This window comes from Lutjanus erythropterus, chromosome 12, assembly GCF_056507025.1.
Source record: "Lutjanus erythropterus isolate fLutEry1 chromosome 12, fLutEry1.hap2, whole genome shotgun sequence".
Lineage (NCBI taxonomy): Eukaryota > Metazoa > Chordata > Actinopteri > Lutjaniformes > Lutjanidae > Lutjanus > Lutjanus erythropterus.
In genome coordinates, this window is record NC_139328.1 from 13,783,469 (window position 1) to 13,803,506 (window position 20,038).

Sequence of the window (20,038 nt, forward strand, 5' to 3'; positions counted from 1 at the left end):
GTTTGGAGGTGGCTCTATACACATTTCTGTATTTGAATAATTTGGACAGCGTCATAATTACGTGCTAACAGCTGTGACAAATAACATGCCTTGCCTTTCTATGCTTTTTCTCATAATTTCATTTTGTTTGTGCATACATAAAATATAATTTAATGTTGTTGGACACACTCTACAGAGACTTGTCACTGTACACAAAGGCTATAAAAACAACAGGGCTTTGTACCAAGTTAAGTTTGGGCTCATATTACTTTTATATCTTTATGCATATATTGTTATTAGAATCTTAATTTGGTTTTATTACATATCGTTTGGTTCGTTCATAATTCAAAATCACAAATCATGATTTGCCTCAGGGTGCTTTACACCTCTCCTTAGACGCTCGATTCAGGTTAGTGTGAGGAAAAACTCCCCAAAAACCATTTTAATAGGGAAAACATGGAAGAAGCCTCAGGAAGAACCACAAAGGAGGGATCCCTCTCCCAAGACAGACATGCAATAGATGTCACGTGTACAGAGCAGACCAACAAATAACAGTAACTATAACTGTATTCATATAGCACTTTTCTTCACAATATTGCAAAGTGTTTTTCAGCAGAAAACCAGACAAGGTGGATAAAACAGAAATAAAAGCCAAGAAACAAGAGCGAATCAAAACAATGAAACAAGTAACTTCAAATAATAAGAATAGAAACATATATGAAACATTTCCAAAAACATTCACAAAAAAGTGACGTTTTAAGAAGAGTTTTAAAATAAGCCGAAGACTCTGTGTGTCTGAGGGGAGAGCTGCAAAATGTGTTGGCCTGAATAGCAAAAGGCTGATCACCATTTGTCACAAGCCGTGATCTGGGAGCAACCAGCAGGGATCTCAATGTTCAGGGTATCACACACCAAGACAATAAAACAAAATGAATATAATAAATATAAATTATTTCTGTTACAAGTAAATTATACGGTATGGATCCTAGATGGCTTAAAAGTGGATTAAAAGTTATTTCAATTATTTTAAAAACATTATAATCTATTTATAGCATGAATTCTACCACAGCTGCATATGTTACTACTACCTTTGGCAAAATTTCCTCATAAATGTAAAAAAATGTGTTGACTAAATGATGCAGGGAACTGAAGTCCAGAGCTGGTGACAGTCTGGGGGCTTCAGGTAACTGAGCAGCTGCCTCAGGGTGTGTGTGGTTTGGGCTTCGGGCTTCAGCCGTGACCCCTCTGGAATGAACCGCAGCCTCTCACGTCCCTTTTATCAAACTCCCAAAGTTATTAACACCTACTTCTGAGATGTCATACAGGCGCCACCCTCTGGCAGGAAACCTCATCTGCACTTCATATCACCAGATATTTTTCAGTCTCTCATGTACTTGTCTCAGATGATTCCTGCTCTTTCAGTCAAAAGATGAAGAGTGGGTGTTTAAATGTTTAATATAAACAGATGCAGCTCTACAACATCCCCATCACCACACACACACACACACACACACACACACACAGACCACCATCCTCTATCTCCACACTTTCTCACACTCTTTCTTGCCCTACCATGTTTAGAGCCATGGCTTCGGACTAATTGAATAAGCAGCGACCCTGTGGACCGCCTCTCCGAGGGATTAGGATATGATCTCAAAAGAGCGCTCCTCTGAGGGCAAACACAGCCAATTTAGAGCCATTTCATGCTCTGTGCTCCAGCACACGAGAGGCCGGCATGAAGGCCACACACACACACACACACACACACACACACACACACACACACACACACACACACACACACAGCAGAGAAAAGTAATTCATGGGCTCTCAAATCAAGCATGCTTTAAATTCTGGTCTTTCTCTTATGAAACGCAGCTGTTTTTTCTTTCTTTTTTTGTCTCTCCCTCGACTCCCTAAATACTGCAGAGACCATTAATTATCAAAAACTACCTTGGTATGCAAGACACCTGAAGTCCACATGTTCATATAGCTATTAAATGCTAAATGATTATTACTATCGAGATCTCAAAAGTGACCCTTTTGTATTCTGTAAAAATAAAAAGGGTGTAATTTTCTCAGTTTATGTCATGTTATTGATTCATTTCAGATCTCAGTATTTTTCAGTCACCGAGCAGTAACCCCTCTAATGCTTTCACCCCTCTGGCTCAACTCCAAAGCTTTGTTTCATCAAATTAATTGTCTGAATCCTGTTTTTAATAATGCTTGCTTCCATTAGGTTTATTAAAGTCCCCTCTGTGGACTGTTTCTTGCAATTCAAAAAAGTGAAAGGATTTGAGTTAAAGATAAAAAATCCCTGGAGATCTGTGACCCACTATTTGAAAAATGACTGCAGTCTATGATTGCAGGATGATTTTCCACTTTACTTTGTTGCTTTAGATTTCTGCCAGGTTTTCTGATCAATTCATTATATTGTTTCAAAATATATGTTGTGAAAAATAGTTAGTGTCTGGGCTGTATGAATATTTTGAATATTTATTTGACGAAAAGATTTTTTTTTAATTTATCCATGCAAACTGTGTCAAAATAAACTATTTGTTTTAACTTGATAATAGTGTTGAAGTCATTTTAATTCTGTTGTACTTGAGAAACCGTGTTCAATAAGCTTAACGTTAAGCTTATTACTACGGTAAGACGTTAAGTTGAGCTAGTGACTCAGTCACAGTGACGAACATTACAAGCAAATTTCATTTTACATCTTATCAGTTTGAAAAGTCACTTCCTCATTTCACACAAAGAACTTACAGTTGCAGCTGCTGCTGTTGGAGCTGCTTTGTTCCAGCACTGGCACAAAGACAATATGAGAAACTGCTCCCAGCGATTTTATTAAATGTGAAGTGTGAGGGGGCAGAGACTGAGTTCAATACTAACCCTCATCATAGTTCATGGTTTTTTCATTATTGTGAAAACAAGCAACCATGACACACCTTACAGTGTATAGAGACACAGAAAGTTTTTATCTTATACATTTTCCTCAAACTATAAGAAAGAACACTCAGTGGAGTTTTAACTCTCAAACAATGCATGCTGGGAAATTTGCTAATATGGTGTTCATGTTTCTTTAGAAACTTAACTTAATGATTTCATTAAATTCCGTGCAGTACATTTGTTCAACTCACTCAAGTCAAGTGACTCTAAGTTAGAAGAACACGTTTAAAAAGTTCTGCAGTATTTTGAAGACATTAGAAATTTTAAGTTCAGTTAACTTACACTCTAAAAACAAACAATTTGTTTGGAACTAAAATAAAGTTGGTGTCCAAGCTGCCTTAAATTTTTAGCCGACAGAATTTGAAAACTTTTCTTGTCAAATAAACTTAAGCTTAAACTTAATTTAGTTGTACATGAGAGAACATGTTTCATTCAACTCATCATCTCAAGTCCTGAATGAAGTGTTAACTTCAGTACTTAACTTGAATTAATAAAACTTATGTAGCTAGAAAATATCGGTTGATTGCCCTAAATTCCTGTATGATTTTTTTTACAATGCAAAAAATCATCTTTTTCACAATTTCTTGTTAAAGCCACTGCAGTATTTAAATTATGCCATGATGCTTTTATGCAAATATTAAATCTTAACTTTATCCGTGATGCTGTTATAGAGATAAAAGTCCTACAGTCCATCAGTCTTTTAGTCTTTTTACCTTGCCTGCTTTGGCTTTTCACTCCCTTTCTTAAATATGAAATTCATAAGCATTCCCATCACTTTAAACACCATTTCTTGGGGCTCTAGGGTTCAGAGGAAGCAAGTCAAACAGTGTGTGTTTTATTACATGCCTCAGTAATCCAGGAAAGGGGAAGCACATGTCCCGGTGAAATACGATCGAATTCAGATTATCTGTGGATATTTTGCCCCGTTTTAACCTCTCACATAAAATGAATCATATAAAAGTCTGTCCTAATTCAGTGTAGGTTATTTGTTACGTGGAGAGAGTCGTCTTCTTCTTCTTCTTCTTCTTCTTCTTCTTCTTCTGAGAGCTGCAGCCAGTGCAGTATAGTTTATGTCTGCCTCTCTTTTTCCAGCTGCCTATTAGGATTGTGGCTTCCCCTGTGGCGGCGTATTTCTCCCCCCTGGCAGAAAGAGAAGTATGCCATTAGTTCACCAGACCTGCCATTGCTGTCAAAATACGAGTGGGGAGTAGATCTATTAGATACCTATATTTCCTGGTAGGACAGCCTCAATCTCTGCCTTCCCCCTTGGCACATTAAATAGAGAGACAAAACCCAGATGACTGGTTCTGAATCTATAAAAACATGGACTAAGTACACTGCTTTGGATGTGGATTCTCAAAGAAAATAATGAAAAAGCCACTGCTGGAAAAAAAATTGTTTCTCAAAGGACAATTCAATTGAGAAGACACAGTTAGCTGTCATGGATAGCTGCAATGCCAACTATGGATTTTTTGTCTTTTTTGCTTTTACTGCTGATTTTATTTCCTTTATACCTGCTTCTTTGCATTTGGAGAACTTTTTTGCAAGAAATAAAGTTTAACTTTCATCTTTCCTGCAAACAACGTAAATCATTTTTCCATGACAGTGCCAGTTGCAAATCCTCCGTACGATTTCACCTCATCTATCTTTATCATGACAGTCAAAAACAGTTGGAAGCCATCTATGGTATTTAGTGCTGGGTTTCAGTTCAACAATGAAGCGAGTCTGATTCCTTAAGTAGCAGAGGGAACGGTGCGAGAAAGATTTGTAATAAAAACTCGCTCAGGTAAATCACTTTTCAACCTGTCATCACCCGTGAGGGTAATATTATTGGAAACAGGCGGTGTGTATAACATGTGGATATTGGCTACTCGTTTCATGGTCCCTTAAGACTTGGGCACCGTTGAATTCCACACTTCTTCATGAATTATCTTTAACCCTCGATTTGGCAGACATTTAAGTTGTCCATTGTCAGATGGAGGAAGTTTTCAGATCCTGCAAAAATACATTACAAGTAAATTAAAAATTAAAAATTTTACTTAAGTGAAAGTACAGATGTATTGTTAGCAAAATGTACTCACTGAAGAAAACTGGTCCCTGTTACTGCATATCACATTATTGGATCAGTATGGATGAATTAATGTGAAAGCAGCATTTTACTGCAAGCACTGATTCAAGTGTTCAAACGATTCAAGGATTTAAAGGCTTAATTGTCATAGAAAAGTTATCAGTGCATTGAAATTGTTCATTTTATCTTATCTGGTGCCTTCAATTATGCTAGACACTAAGTAAGTAAATTATAATAAATTAAAAAAGAGGACAGATAAGAGGTAGACAAGGTGATACACAGTTGTGCTAAAAACAGAACAGAAGTCTGCAAACAGAGAGACATCTTGGAAAGGACCCAATATTTCAATATAACATCTGATTAAACTCATGTATACCACTCATGTATGCTTACTCACTCCACTCAAGTCCTCTCATCTGTTTCTGTATAGCTGCTTATGTTTTGTCTTTTGTCGTTGTATTGAAAGTGCTGTAAACTAGTTTTAACCAAATGAGGCCAATTTAAATGCGAGACATTTAAATATCTGTAATATAATAAAATACTAAACAAATAATTCAATAAATTAAGTTATTTCATATACAGTTTTGTATACCGTGAAAAGGTGACCTAGTTTGTATCAATACAGCACTGATGCAATACAGCAGGTGTTTCAAAGGACCATATTCAGGTTGTTAAAGGGCCTGCAGGGATTAGGTCTGCAATACAATAATTTCTTTGCCCAGAAACAAGGAGCTGTTTTGTTTTTTGGTTTTTTTTGTTTGTTTTTTTTTTCTTGTTATTGTGATTTTGATATTAGGCTACTCTTACCCAACATTTTCACAAACTAAGATATGATTATTTTGACCCGATCTTAGACACAAAAAGGTGAAATTTGACCTTAATGTAAGTTTCAAAAATTGATGCTGATATGATAATCAAAACTTCAAAATAATTAGTAACAAATATAGACATTTAAGTTTAAAAAGAGTTAGAGTCAATCATAAGAGTTCATAATCAAATTTCAGTGTGTAAGTAACCCAACAATAATGTAAAAAAAAAAAAAATAATAACACAAACAGTCATTCAAAACAGCTCTTGACTTGGGTGATTTTCTACCTATGCATATGCGCACACAAAGTGGGTCAATTTTGATAATAATAATGTGTTATAATACGTAAGATCGTTTTGTTTTGCATATAAAATCTTCATCTGTAGAGTAACTCATATCCATACCTGTCATAAATGCAGTACGGTCAAAAGGACAATATTTTCCTCTGAAATGAGGGTGAGTAGAAGCAAAAAGTCTCAGAGCTTTATTCCAGCACTGCAGCAAACAGAATGGTTGGTAGGTGAATCAAATGAATAATGAACTAATTCTGTTGCTGAAATATCACAAATGAAAAAGACCAAAAATAGTTTTCTCTAATAAAATAAATCTGGTAAAAAGTCAAGTTTGTGCTGTGAGGAAAATTAATTCAGCAGTTATTTGACTACCCCCTCTGTCTGGCCAAAGCCTGATCCAGTAAGCTGAGTCTCAGGGCGGTCCAGTGTTTGTGTGAGCTCTGAATCTGCAGGCTTTACAGGCTTTCCTCTTCCCCAGGCAGGGCGGAGAGGCTGCTGCTGACTCCACATTCTCATCCCTCTATCCCTCTTCCTCCATCCCTCCATCCCCCAGTGTCCTGTTTACTCTCTGCAGCCCTGCGGCCGTGCCACCTCGGAGACACTCCAGACCACCAAGGTCCTGGCGGCCGCCTCGGATTGGCCGGTGACGGCCTTCACCATGGGAACGGCGGGGAGAGGTGCTGGAGTGGGTGGAGGAGTGGTGCTGAGGGTGGCTTAGTGGTGGGGATTTTTCTTTATGGCGTGGACCAGGCAGGAGGGTGAAGGTATGATTACATGTGGCCAGGCCTTGACATTCAAGATATATAGGGATGCTGCTGCATTGTGTGGCCAGGTGACCTCTTAAAGGGCTCCTCCATGAAAAACCATGAAACCATTATGAAAAAGGAAAAGAATTTTAGGAGTAAACTGAAGAAGATGTTGCTCCTCTCAATTTCTTCTTGCAAATTCGACCGTTACATTTTGTCTCAGCTCTGGTTGGCAGGAGGTTTTCATACCATCCTACTTAAATTTCCTCTATAGCCATGAATGTAATGGGAGATGTTATTTTTGACACTCTGAGAAAACGGGAGGGAGGTCATGTTGGCCTAATAACGTCCTGGGATTCTTTCCAGAGCTTTGGTCGCCCTCTGCTGGCCATCAGTCTGCACTGATCTCCTTATTCCAAGTCAGAAGTAATGTGGTGTGTTTGCACTTAAGTACACCCCCGCAACAGGGTTGAGTCAGATCACTTTGAAATGTGACTTTGAAAAATGTCACTGAATACAGTTCAAAATGTTTGTAATTAGAGACATAATCCACTGGATTACAAAAAAAGTACTCTAATCCCAAATGCTTGTGGTTTACATTTAACTTCAATAACAAACATTGAAAATATTGCACCTTACACTAAAAAAGTGGCCACAGCAACAAAAATATGAGTTGTGCAAATATTATTTTTTTCTCTTTAAAATGTCCAAACATTTTCAGTGCAAATAAAATACATTTTGCATATTCAGCATTTACAGTTGGTCAGATCAAATAAAACAGAGCTGGCACAAACTGCAGGTCTGCCGTGTGTATTCAATATAACATGCTGGTTCTTTTCTGCAAGTTTTTGTAGCAGCTATTTAAAACAGTTTCATAATGTATTGCCTTATTTTGAAGATGTAATCAAAAATGTACAATCTAATTATACATTTTTAAAATGTTAATCTGGGCTGATTATAGTTCCTTGTTTTTGTAATCTGACACCATAATCCCAATTACATATCATTCTTTGTTACCTACCACAAAATTAACTACTGTGAGCTCCACTGCATTGTGACATCTATTATTGTAGGGTGGTAGGGATGCACCTGAATCCAAATATGTTATTCTTGAAAGCACAAATAATGCAACGAAAACAGATATTTCTTTAACCCAGCATTGCTTGTAATTATTTGGGGGAAAAAAATTATTGCCAAAATAGTAGCATGGAATCATGGGAGAATCTATCTGATATGACTCAGGCAGAAATCATGTTCATGGATGAGATAATTTTAAAGTTTTATTTATGTCATAGTTACTTCCTCTGACTAAATCTGACTCCCTTATCTTAACAACCAGCTAGCCACGGATAGCAGGAAAGGTACCATTACCTTACGGCTGTCTCTGCATTTGAACATTGTTGAAAACATTGGGAATAATGTCAGTACACAACTCAAACTCAAACTCGTATGTCTACCATTTTTAGACATTGTAAAGTTTAAATGTTACATATTATAGTTTCACCACAACAAGAAACGTGAATGCAGCATTACTGCAAATTAAGATTATTCTCTTCAACTGAAGGATTTTGTTTTACTGTTTTTTGAAAAAAATAAAAAAATAAAAACAATAAATAAAGAAGAGAGAGAAAGAGATGTGGGATGTGGAATAATGTTATGCTCTGTATAACACTCACCTCCAATCCTCTGTTTGATCACAGATACAGACAATTTTCTTGGTTGAACAAATACAAATACAAATACAAATACAAATACAGATAATGACGTCTCTGTGCAGCTGTACTGGGTGGTCCCCTTTACATTGTTGAACTCAGTCACAGCAAAGTGTTGCGAATGTAAAAACTTGGTCCAGTTTCGGGGCAGTAAAAGGCATTCTGCTGAGGTCAGTCTGTCAGCGACCCATCAACGCAAACAGCATTGGCCAAAGCAGCGCATGCAGCTATTGAGGGTTTTTCTGAAAACGCTCACTGGCAGGACATTGTATTTTCTGCGAGAAGGCTGCCATTATGGAATGACGAGACGAGGGAGTAAAGGGGATATTGGTTTCTGTTTTGGAAGCGTTGTATATGAGGTGTTCAAGGGCTACTTTTCTGGGGGCAGACATCCAGACGGGGAGAAAGAGAGACTGCTGGAGAAAGGGGAAGACGAGGGAGGGGGGTGGGGGGGTGGATACAGGTGTTTGTGCATTAGCCTCAACATGGAGCCACTCTGCACTAATTTTCTGCTGAGTTTTTGGAAAGTGGGTTCCCGCTCTGAGGCAATCAGCAGAGTGTTTTCCCCGTGCTGATGTGTGCTGATGTGAGCGCTGCAGGTTGTGATGGCCTCTCCCTTTCAGACAGGAGGGAGGGGGGTCTGCTGAGACAGCACAAAAAGGAAAGGGGTGAGGCCCAGAAGGGTCACTGATCAAGCAAATAATAAAAAAAAATCTTGCTTGTGTTTGTGTACTTTTACTAAGACAGACTTCTACAACTTTATAAATGAGTTTGCATTAAAATGGATTTCTGGTGATATATTACTGATCCTATCTTAACTGTTTGGTAACATGGTAATAAGGATTCGAACCTTATTTAAGAAAAAAGCCATCACAGATTAACAGTTCCTACATGAACGTTCCTATCCTAACTTAAAGAAAAGTTAGGTTAAAGTTACTTAAATAAACTTTTTTTCTTTTTCACTTTTCCTCATGTAGCATACTTACTATCTAGTTAATGGTAGTGTTTGCTAACAGTAGCTAATGGTAGTGTTAGTTAACAGCGGCTAATAGTCATAGACATATTATAATGAACTAGATAGTGAATGCAAAAATGGCGCCCAGTCAGTCCAATGAGAGTCGAAAGTCGAAAAAGTTTCCTAGCATCTGGATTTACTTCCTGTGTGTGTAGCGTTTCTTCCTTTGCCTTCATCAGTTCCCACTCAGCCCATAGAGTTTAGATTGTGATGACGTCACAAATTTTTAAATTGCATTTTTGGGTCAAGGAAAGTTGTACTGATATAAAAGCTCCATGCATAATACAAAGTTTCTTTTGTTGTAGTGACCCAGACTTCCTAACCTGAGATAATACCAAACTGGGAAAAATCCCATTCTTAATTTCAGATTAAGATAGGAAATGTCTGTAATAGACATGGACAACAGTCCACTAAAATTCCTGTATTCCCCAGTGGGCACTCCTCACTTGGATCCAAAAGAGTCGCTTCCCAACTGAGGCTACAAACAATCTTTTAGTTCAGATTTCTATACCAAGACAAGGAAACACAAACCAAAAAAAGTTTCCAAAACAATCGTTGCGTCTTTTAGCAAAAAACAAAAATGAAAAACAGCTTTCAAGTCTTTACAAAAACTCGCCCAAACTGAAACAAAACCTGGAACACTGGAGCCCACAGTTCCCCCTCTTCCCTCGCAGTGTTTGTGTAGGGTCTTCAAGATTTTGACAGCCACAGGATATGTGTGGGCCATTGTTAGTCACTCTGAGTGCTACCTCAGTGGTACAACTTCCTCCCCTTCCACCAACCACCATGCCCACACACACACACACACACACACACACACACATAGACACACAACTACCTACATGCACACATCAATCCCGACTATGGATATATCTCCTATATGTGTATGATTTATTTTGAAAGGGCTGAAACTTTATTTATAACTTTTGTTTGTGAATTTTTTCTTGGAAATTTTAGATTTGAGAATTATTCTGTATTGTGATGTGCAGTATTTTACAGTATTTGCTGAATTTACATTTACATTTTTTTCACGAATCAAATTTCTATCTTATCTTATTTCTACATTTGTTTGAGGGTTTTTTTTCCCTCACTTGTATATTTTATTTTAAATTTCTTAAAATGTTTTAAATCTAATCTAATCTAAAATGTCTACTTAACTGAAACTAAATTGGGAGATGACATTTTATAATTATCCCAATAATGAGCCTATATCAAACAGCACATTTTTCAAAAACAAAGTGAAATCCTTACTTTTGATATGATTTAATCATGGAATAAATATAACGTTTGCCATGTTTTTTTTTTAAAGGAAAACAATATTTGATACCATTCAAGTGACTAGATGTAATACATGAAATGTAAGCTTTTTATAATTGCATTAATGATTAATAATAATAAAACTTCGTAGTGATGTGTCGGTCGCGAACGAGCCGGATCTTAGAGCCGGCTCTTTGAAGTGAACGACGGGAGCCGGCTCCTGATTGGGAGCCGATTTGTTTTTTTTTCCCCTCCTCTTTTTTCTGTTATAGCCGTGCATGATTGGTCAAGATGTGTGGCAGCGTCTGTGAGTCCATGCTGAGCAGAAGGGGGAGGGGAGGGGAGGGGTTACAGACACACAGCACAGTGAGCGCAGGAGGGAGGGAGACGAGAGAGAGAGAGAGAGAGAGAGAGAGGGCGAGAGAGAACACGCGGTACAGAGACAACTCGCTCGCAAGGTGAGAAGGAAAAGTGAAAAAATGAGTGACAGCAGGAAACGAAGTAAAATTTGGACCCATTTTAATACCATAGACAGTTCAAAGGCAGAGTGTAGACTGTGCAAGATGAAAATTTCGTATCGAGCAGGCTCCACAAACAACTTGCACAGGCACATGAGAACTGTTCATCCATCAGTGCAATTGGAAGAAAAACGACAGGCAAGTGAACCTGCTATTAATGAAGGTGCCAGTGTGTCTACTGCAACTGTTGCTGCTGCTGTAATGTCTACAGCATCATCCAGTACACCACCACAACCACCTAGACCTACAACCCAGAGCTCTATGAGCCAGTTTTTGCCAAAGGCTATGACCCCAGCAAGACAGAACACAATTGATGAGGAACTGGCCAAAATGATTGCATCTGATTTTCAACCATTTTCAATCGTGGATGACAAAGGATTCAGAAGCTATACCCATGCTCTCAATCCAATGTATGTAATTCCAAGCAGGAAAACTCTTTCCCAAAAAATCATCCCAGGCCTATATGACAGAGAACGTGCTTCACTCCAAGAAAGGGTGAAAAAAGCCACAGCTGTTTGTCTAACAACTGACTGCTGGACATCCCGAACCACCACATCCTACATGTCAGTTACATGCCACTTTGTTGAAAATTACAAAATGGTGTCCTGTCTGCTGGATTGTTTTGAGTTCAGTGACAGACACACTTCTGAGAACTTAGCGAAGGAGCTGCTCAAAGTGGCAAAAGAGTGGGACGTGGAAAACAAAGTGGTTTGCTGTGTTAGTGACAATGCAGCTAACATAACCAAAGCAATAAAAATCCTGAACTGGACTCACCACCCATGTCTTGCACACACAGTTAACCTGTTTGTAAGAGATGCTCTGAAGGTGTTGAAGCCCACTGTGGACAAAGTGAAGGCGATAGTAGAATTCTTCCACAGGAGCACAACAGCCACAAAGAAACTTAAATCTACCCAACAACAGATGGGCATGCCTGAGCTGAAACTCAAACAAGAGTGTGTTACTAGGTGGAACTCCACCTTTCATTTGCTAAAACGGATTCTTGAGTCCAAGGATGCAGTCATCTCTACCCTGGCTGTTATCAATGCACCTGTTGATCCTCTGAGCCAAGAGGAATGGGAGGTACTGCAGGAGACATGCACTGTTCTGGAGCCATTTGAGCAGGTCACTGTGGAGATCAGTGCAGACAGGTACAGTGTACAGATGTTATCACATTATTATTGTTGTTATTATTATTATCATTTTCATTAATTGTTGTTGTTGCATCATTGGTATGAAAAGCAGATTAAACATGAAAGGAAATAATATTATATACTGCTAAATAAAACAAAGCATAATTTTAACACTTATTGTTTACTCTTTTTTTTTTTTTTAGCTTTGTTACAGCCTCTAAAATGTTAATCCTGTGCAAGGGTCTCCAGAGAGTGACAGCTGAGCACCAGACCAGAGTAACCACAGGGAAAGTGAAAGAGTTGGTGGATGCTCTTTGTGCATCCATGGACAGAAAGTTCCACAGAATGGAATATAACACTGTTCTATCAGAAACCACCATTCTTGACCCAAGATTCAAAAAGCTGGCCTTTAATGACAATAGAGCAGTTGATGAAGCTCTTCAGAGAATAACTGCAGCAGCAGCAAGATCCAGCCAGTCAAGTCCACTGCCAGGGGGCCAAGAGGGAGAAGAGGCAACAGAACACGAACAACAGGAGCCACAAGCATCTGCTGTTTGGAGGTTCTTTGAAGAACGAGTAACTGGAGACACCACAAGAAGAAATCCCTCAGCAGATGCAATACTGGAAGTGAGATCATATATTGAGGAGCCCCTTTTCCAGAGAAGTGCAGACCCACTGAGCTGGTGGGAGACCAAGGTTTCAGTCTACCCACGTCTTACACAGGTGATGGCACGGAGACTGTGTATTGTAGCAACATCCGTCCCCTCAGAGAGAATCTTCTCCAAAACAGGGCAGATAATAACAGAGAGAAGAAATAGGATCAACCCTTCAAAGCTGAGGCACTTAGTTTTTCTCAATGCCAACCTTCGCTAAAGACTAACTAAAACTGTTAGCCGGGTGCTGCTTTTTTCTTTTTGTTTTAGACATTTTAAGTTATATTTTGTTGTGTGATTCTTCAAGCGTTATTTTACTGTAAATAGTTAAATGTTTATAAATAATATACAGTGGACCTTTTTGTCTAATTGAGCTGGGTCTTTGTTTTTGCACTTTATAATTTATTTTTGTAGCACTCTTTTCCATGTTGAGTATGTTGATTATATAAATAAAGCCATATAAATGATAAACATTTGATATAATGTATGTTTTTTTACATTAGTAATTAATTTTACATTATTTTTGGGTAATAAATTAATTTAAGCAAAAAAAATCTGAGGAGCCACTTTGGAGCCGAAAGAGCCGGCTCTTTTTAGTGAGCCGAACCAAAAGAACCGGCTCTCTAAAAAGAGCCGGAATTCCCATCACTAAAACTTCGGTCCACTAAACTCTGTTTAAAAGGTGCAATAGCTATTTAAAAAGGTTTATGTTGTGCAATGGTAAAAACTATTGGACACAATGTACATTAGTAGCTTCAGATTATGCACCTCTGTTTATTACTTTGCAACCCCTTTTATTGCTCTTATTACTTATTTTCTGTCGTCTGTTTTATTGTTAGTATGTGCATGCACGTCAAGCGTTTGTATGGGTGTGTGAGTGGGTGTAAGCATGTGTATGTGTGGAATGTAAAGAAACCGTTATGGAGATGCATTGCATATTTCATCACTAGTATTCTATTTTATTCTATTTCTACGTTTCTAAAGATTTCTCATAAAAACGTGAAACATTAATATCTTTTTTTACTTAATATGTCTATAAAACAAGCCACAAAACATAAAAAAGGATTAAGTCCTCAAATCTCATGCACATATTCAAAAAGGAGCGAGCAAGATCTTAATTCTAGAATATGTAATTTGTATAATCTGTAAAATATGTCACTATAATACTGACTATAATGATGTCATAGCAGAAAGAAATATACATGTGTAAAAATCACATGGCAGAATATTTTGATGTGTTTTTGCATGTGTGGTGACTAATTGTTGTGCTTTGTTTATTACTTGATGTGTTTTATTTTGCATGTCTATTAGTTCTACTCTAATTGTCTTAGATTATTCAATTGTTATCAGTTTGTGAATCACTTGAGCTGCCTTCAGGCTGTATAGTTTGTGTGTTGTAGTTTGTTTCTCTGCCACTGTGTACAACCTACTGGACCAAAGTGAAAAAGAAAATTATGTGACTGACATAAATATATATTCACAACTTTTTGTGCATTTAACTGTTTAAATATAAAAGTGTCACTGTTGTCAGAAGCATCTACCTGATAGGATTTCCCAACTGCAGCCATAAATCCCGGGCCTCTACCAGTAAGAGCATGAGCATCATCCAAAACGCCCCTGAATAGACACAGACACAGTAAATCTTTTTCGCCTGCACTGCCTGCCACACAACACATAAAATGTCTCCCTCAAAATGGGCTCTTTGTGTGGTCAAGCGAATATGGCCTGAAGAATGAACCGCAGCACTGTGACTCTTTTCCTGTTTCCCCTGTCTAAAAGCAGACTGGACTGAAATGAAGGAGGGAAAAAAACGGCAAACCAAGAACAAACCAGTGATGCATTTTTAGCTTAAATATGGTCAGATATCAGTGATTCCCCTCAAGGTTTATTCAGCCCCCCATGATCAAAACCTCACTGGATGTTGATGTTGCTGAACAATAATGCAAATGACTGCTGTGGTTTCACAAAATATGCAGTGTTGCAAAAGTCATACTCATTTTTTCCTGTTCTTTTTTACATCTCAACAAGATACAAACTGCCATGATGACAGAGATTAAATCTTAACATCGTCTGCACTTCACCTCAGTCTGACCCCTGTCTCTCAGCTTCAGGCTTGTGTCATCCATCGAATCCTCCTCTCCCGTCTTAACTCGTGGGAAACATTTCACACTACAATAGCAGCGGCCGTACGGGTTGCCATTTGGGTGCCTTGTGCAGTGTTTTTGTTGGCCATGGGAGCTGTTTTTAGGAGTCAGACCGAGAGCAGGCTAAGGGTCTTTTCCCCTCAGTACGGTCCACACTGCAGCTCATCGATCACTGTGCACTGGGAGGGAGGACAGACGCGGTGGGTGGGATGAGAGAACATAACCAGGAGATGTACAATATGGATATGAATGAAGCTTATGTAAGTCTATGCTGTACACTGTAAAAAAAAAAAATCATACAGTAATTCAGGGGAATCAACTTTTCTCATTAACTCATCCTTTTTTTTCCAAGTTAATTAAAGGAGAAATTTTTACTATATTTACTGTTATAAATCATAAAACGACCATGATATGTCATCTGAAATTAAGGAAACATGCAGTACTTCAGCTGCAGTGAAGCCTCATTACTAGGCTGGAATTAATATTTTTATTTGCCTGTCTCACGTTGATAAGAGTTCAAATTAAAGCCAAATGTTTGCTGAATGATTAAGCGTCTGCTTATGAGTCTTAATTAATCATGACTATTATATGTTATATAATATTTTAGAAGGAGTGGATGTTTATAACAGTTAATTTGAACAATATGTTAACCGAGGCTGGCAGGAAACTTTTCAGACAACTGACAGTTCTAAACAGCTGATCATCTTACAGTGGAGGATTCATCGTCGCTTGTTATCGTCAAATCATAATGTTGCACTCGTCTTGCACTCCTGTAGTGTTCCTGCAGCCTGCCTGAGCTTCCTCAAGTCTGTGGAGGAGGGGAAAGGTGGAAACAACTCGCTTCAACCAAAGACTGCTTATTAAACAGGATTTCACTTCATTTAAATTCTGCAGTATTTAGTTTTGGAAGCAGAATTGTCACATATTGCTCCTTTAAACTTAAAATTTCCAGCATTTACTTTTGGAACACTTCAGAACTTATAAATGTGAGTTCTTCTAATTTAAAGTCATCTGACTTGAAAATGTATCATGCAAACTTGCTGTGTGTCTCTAACACATTTTTTACAAGTCATGGTTGTTTTCACAATATTAAAAACACTGCAGATATTGAATTCAGTCCCTACTCTCACTACACTTAAGATTTAATAAATTCACCGGGAACAGTTTCGCATATTGTCTTTGTGCCAATGCTGGAACAAAGTAGCTCCAACAGGAGCAGCTGCAGCTGTAAGTTCTTTGTTTGAGATGAAGAACCGACCTATCAAACTGAGAAAATGTCAAAGGAAATCAAATTTCTCTGTAATGTTTGTCAGTGTGACTGAAGGGTTGTTGGTTCAACTTAATGTCTTAAGTTTATTGAACAAGTTGAACAAATACAACCAAATTAATTTCATCTTTATTTTTATTTGACAAGGAAAGTTTATTTGTTTTGAAGCATTAAAAAAATACCTTAACTGGTCTCTTCAAATTCAGCCAATTTTTACATTTTAAGGCAGCCTAGACACTAACTATTATTAAGTTAAAGCAAATTGTTTGTTTTACAGTGTACCATATGAAAGTAATGCAAGCATGTTTGTGTGTGTGTGTGGCCAAGTGTGAGTTTGTGGGAGTAGATAAAGGAGATCCAATAAAACATGACAGGGGTATGTTGTGGGCAGGATAAGTAGATGTTTGCATGGGTACGGGGTCATGGAGTAGTTCATCTGTCTGGTTGGAAAAGTCTGAAGTGATAAAACATGCACACAAGCAGCATGTTCATACGCCCACGCCTGCACACAAGCTTGTATTAACACACTAACCTCAGACACAGAGAACATGCTCCTTCAGTCTGTTTGAACAAGACGCTTGGCTCCATTTAGTTCCTTCAGCAAAGACTCCTCAGCAAGAGCTAAAGCATAAAAGAGCGAAGCACGTACACACACAGAGGCCTGATGGATTATGGCTCTCTCAGCCACAGAGCCCTCTCAGCAGGGCTGGCAGACTGAACAGAGACCCCGTGCAGGCCGAGGGGTGAGCCAGAGGGACGAGTAAATACAAAGCTGATGGAAAGGGCCCCATTGTGGGACCGCCTGACCAGCAGTAGGGCCCAACCTGGAGGTGATATGGAGCCAAGCAGATGACCCGACAGCGGGGAACCTCCAAGATCATTAAAGGCTTCAGCATGGCCATTTGATCAGTGTTGAAACCACCGACTGAAAACACTGGACACAGCAAGCTGCTGTGTTTCCCCCTCGTCTGGAAATCAATCTGCGTGTGGGTGGGAGATGGCTGTTTTCATTTCAAAAGTCATGTTGTACTGTTACTGAAAAAACGGGTCCCACAATAAAAGTGTGGAGCACATATGGAGTGATCACATAATGACTAATCTACATCAAGACAAGGTACAAAGTAGATTAATTTATCATTTTATGACACATTGGGCCAAGATCAAGTTGTAGTTCCATTTTTGCAACTCACAAAAGCAAAATGTATATACAGTAGATTGGTTGAATAATATATAAGTAATTTTATAAGAAATTAAAGTAAAACAAACAATTTTGCATGGTGCAGGATGAATTAAGCAGTCTCATGTCGTCTGGTGGTACGGGAGTGGTTACTTCAGTATCTCTTGCCAGACTTTTACTTATTACTGAACATTGGCACGTTGGCAGCAGAAACAAGCTGTAAAACACAGCGCTGTCATATTATCATATTATTTTAAATTGATATGTAATGAGCTTGTTAGCGCAGAGCGTCCAAATTACATGGTGTTTGTGTCCACCTGATAGATGTAAGTTCAATATTAACTCTCTGTAAGCGTCGTTTTCATCTCATCAAGATGACACAACAAACTTGTTAGCAAACAGTTGCTTATTCACACACCTAATGCAGCAACATTAACATGAATTTCAATTCATGTTTCAGTCCATCTGTCATTAAAATATCTCGCTCTTTTGCTGCTAAATGTTTTGCTCTGTTCACCAGCTAGACACTAAATGTGTCTGTCTACCATTTGGTGCTGGGCAGGTCTGGCGTTTTTAGAGATTTTTCTTAGAAGCAGCTGTTTGCGCCAGCCTAAAATGATGCTACTTGAGTGGTGAGAGAGAGCCAGAATGGTAAAGTAGCAGGTCAGAAAGCTAAACAATAAACTGAAATTCGCTATAAAGGTCCGTAAAGCCAAGGAGCGCTGGAGATTTAAGTGTAATTCTTTGTTACCTCCATAAACAATTACTGCAATAAAGATTAAGATTAAGACCATTGTAACCAACATTTAGGCCTAACAAAGACATTCAAGACAGCAATGCATCGACAAAAAAAGCAGAAAAAACTTTTGAGAAAGAAATTCAATAAACAAATAAAAAAATTGGACCAAAAGATACACATATTCTCCAGATGAAAGCAAGCATGCTTTCTTGGTACAAACCCCAACAGAAAATCAAATCAGCATAATCAGTTTTATATTCTTCCTGTGAATATTAAGTGCAAAAATTATAATTTCAGCAGATTACAGAAAAAAAAGTTCATGAACTTGGTAGAAGGGTGTAGCATGGGCCAAAGAAGAAGAGGAGTCAGTCCAAATCACATGGCGAACACAAAAACTATTTTTCACTTCTGGCCTTAGCGCTCTCTGAGTGCTCCTCTATGTATTCAACTTTGCATTTATCAGAGAGAACATTTTTGCTTTCAAAAGCTGCAAAGTTTTGCTTTAATTTAACAACATAATAAAGAATAAAAATGATCCTTCGTAAAGACTGAAGATTATCAGTGATATCCAGGCTTAAGATGACTAAAACCATAAAGGGGTAATTGGACGTCGTGATCTTATTGGTGGCAAACCTCAGCGGTGTTAAAAACAGATCACTCACCCAGCATGTTCCCACCATTGGACGTGACGACACGTGTACTGCCATTAACTGAACATAAACGTGGTCTGTTCCCCCCCTCGCAAATCAGAACCACCTGCCCCCGGGCCCTGAGAACTGGCTGGTCCTCTCTCCGCTGGACCTCCTTGGAGAGAGAAAGAGCGCCTCTTGTTTGGACAAACGTCAGGGCCAGCTCCGGGGCTCTTACATGAAACGAGGAGTGGAGCAGAGAATCTTACCCTTCATGTAGCCTCCTGCAACCCCGAGCCCCGTCCCCTCCCTTCTGAGCAGGGCCCGATATTTTTTAATTACGTACAGGAAACTCCTGTTACAAAGGACACTTTCTTAGGCAATCTGCAGGGAGGCTGCGAGAAGTTCTGGGGTCACCCTCCTCTTTTTTTCTCTCTGTCCTCGCTTACTAAATGTGTGTGGGCGGGAGGTGTATCGCCTAACAAACTGGAGAGCATGCCACCCAGAGATTCAGGTCACTGCTGACAGCCTACCTTCCCAAAGCCAAGATGGCACCTGGTCTTTGAAGACAAGGCAACCCCCCGCTTAACACGTACAAAACTACCCCGTAAAACCAAAAGAAAGCTGAGAATACTCATCATTTCAGGGCAGCTGCCCTCGCTAAATGTTGTTGAGTTTTAAAATTCAAACTCTCTAGTTTTGAAGTAAACTAAATAAATTTATACCAACCTATAATCTTTAGTTGAGATAATTTACTTTGCTTTTTTAGGTGAACTTGAATCTTTGAGCTTCAGAAATGCAAAACATTCTGTATTTAAAAAAAAAAACTGTTCACAGTTAGAAGTGCTGTAACAAAAAAAGGAAAACTAAAACTAAAATAAAAATTATACCAACCTATAATCTTTTCTTGAGATAATTTATTTTTCTTATTTGATGAATCCCCCAACATTTCTA

The 20,038-nt window shown here is 38.5% G+C and overlaps 1 protein-coding gene across 1 annotated transcript; it reads left to right on the forward strand.

The window, feature by feature from the left end:
- Window positions 1-11,824: 11,824 nt before the first annotated feature.
- LOC146317722 (E3 SUMO-protein ligase ZBED1-like) lies at window positions 11,825-19,663 on the forward strand. Its single transcript, XM_084732949.1, has 3 exons — window positions 11,825-12,493; window positions 12,679-13,343; window positions 18,551-19,663. The coding sequence occupies exons 1-3, from the start codon at window positions 11,907-11,909 to the stop codon at window positions 18,646-18,648; spliced, it is 1,350 nt and encodes a 449-aa protein (XP_084589075.1). The 5' UTR covers window positions 11,825-11,906; the 3' UTR covers window positions 18,649-19,663.
- Window positions 19,664-20,038: the final 375 nt, after the last annotated feature.

Excerpts from the sequence above, each read along its gene's own strand:
- LOC146317722 (XM_084732949.1), top strand. The coding sequence starts at position 11,907 with ATGTCAGTTACATGCCACTTTGTTGAAAATTACAAAATGGTGTCCTGT. Across the intron at positions 12,494-12,678 it reads GTGGAGATCAGTGCAGACAG|CTTTGTTACAGCCTCTAAAA; the intron begins GTACAGTGTACA and ends TTTTTTTTTTAG. Across the intron at positions 13,344-18,550 it reads TTTTCTCAATGCCAACCTTC|CAATGCATCGACAAAAAAAG; the intron begins GCTAAAGACTAA and ends CATTCAAGACAG.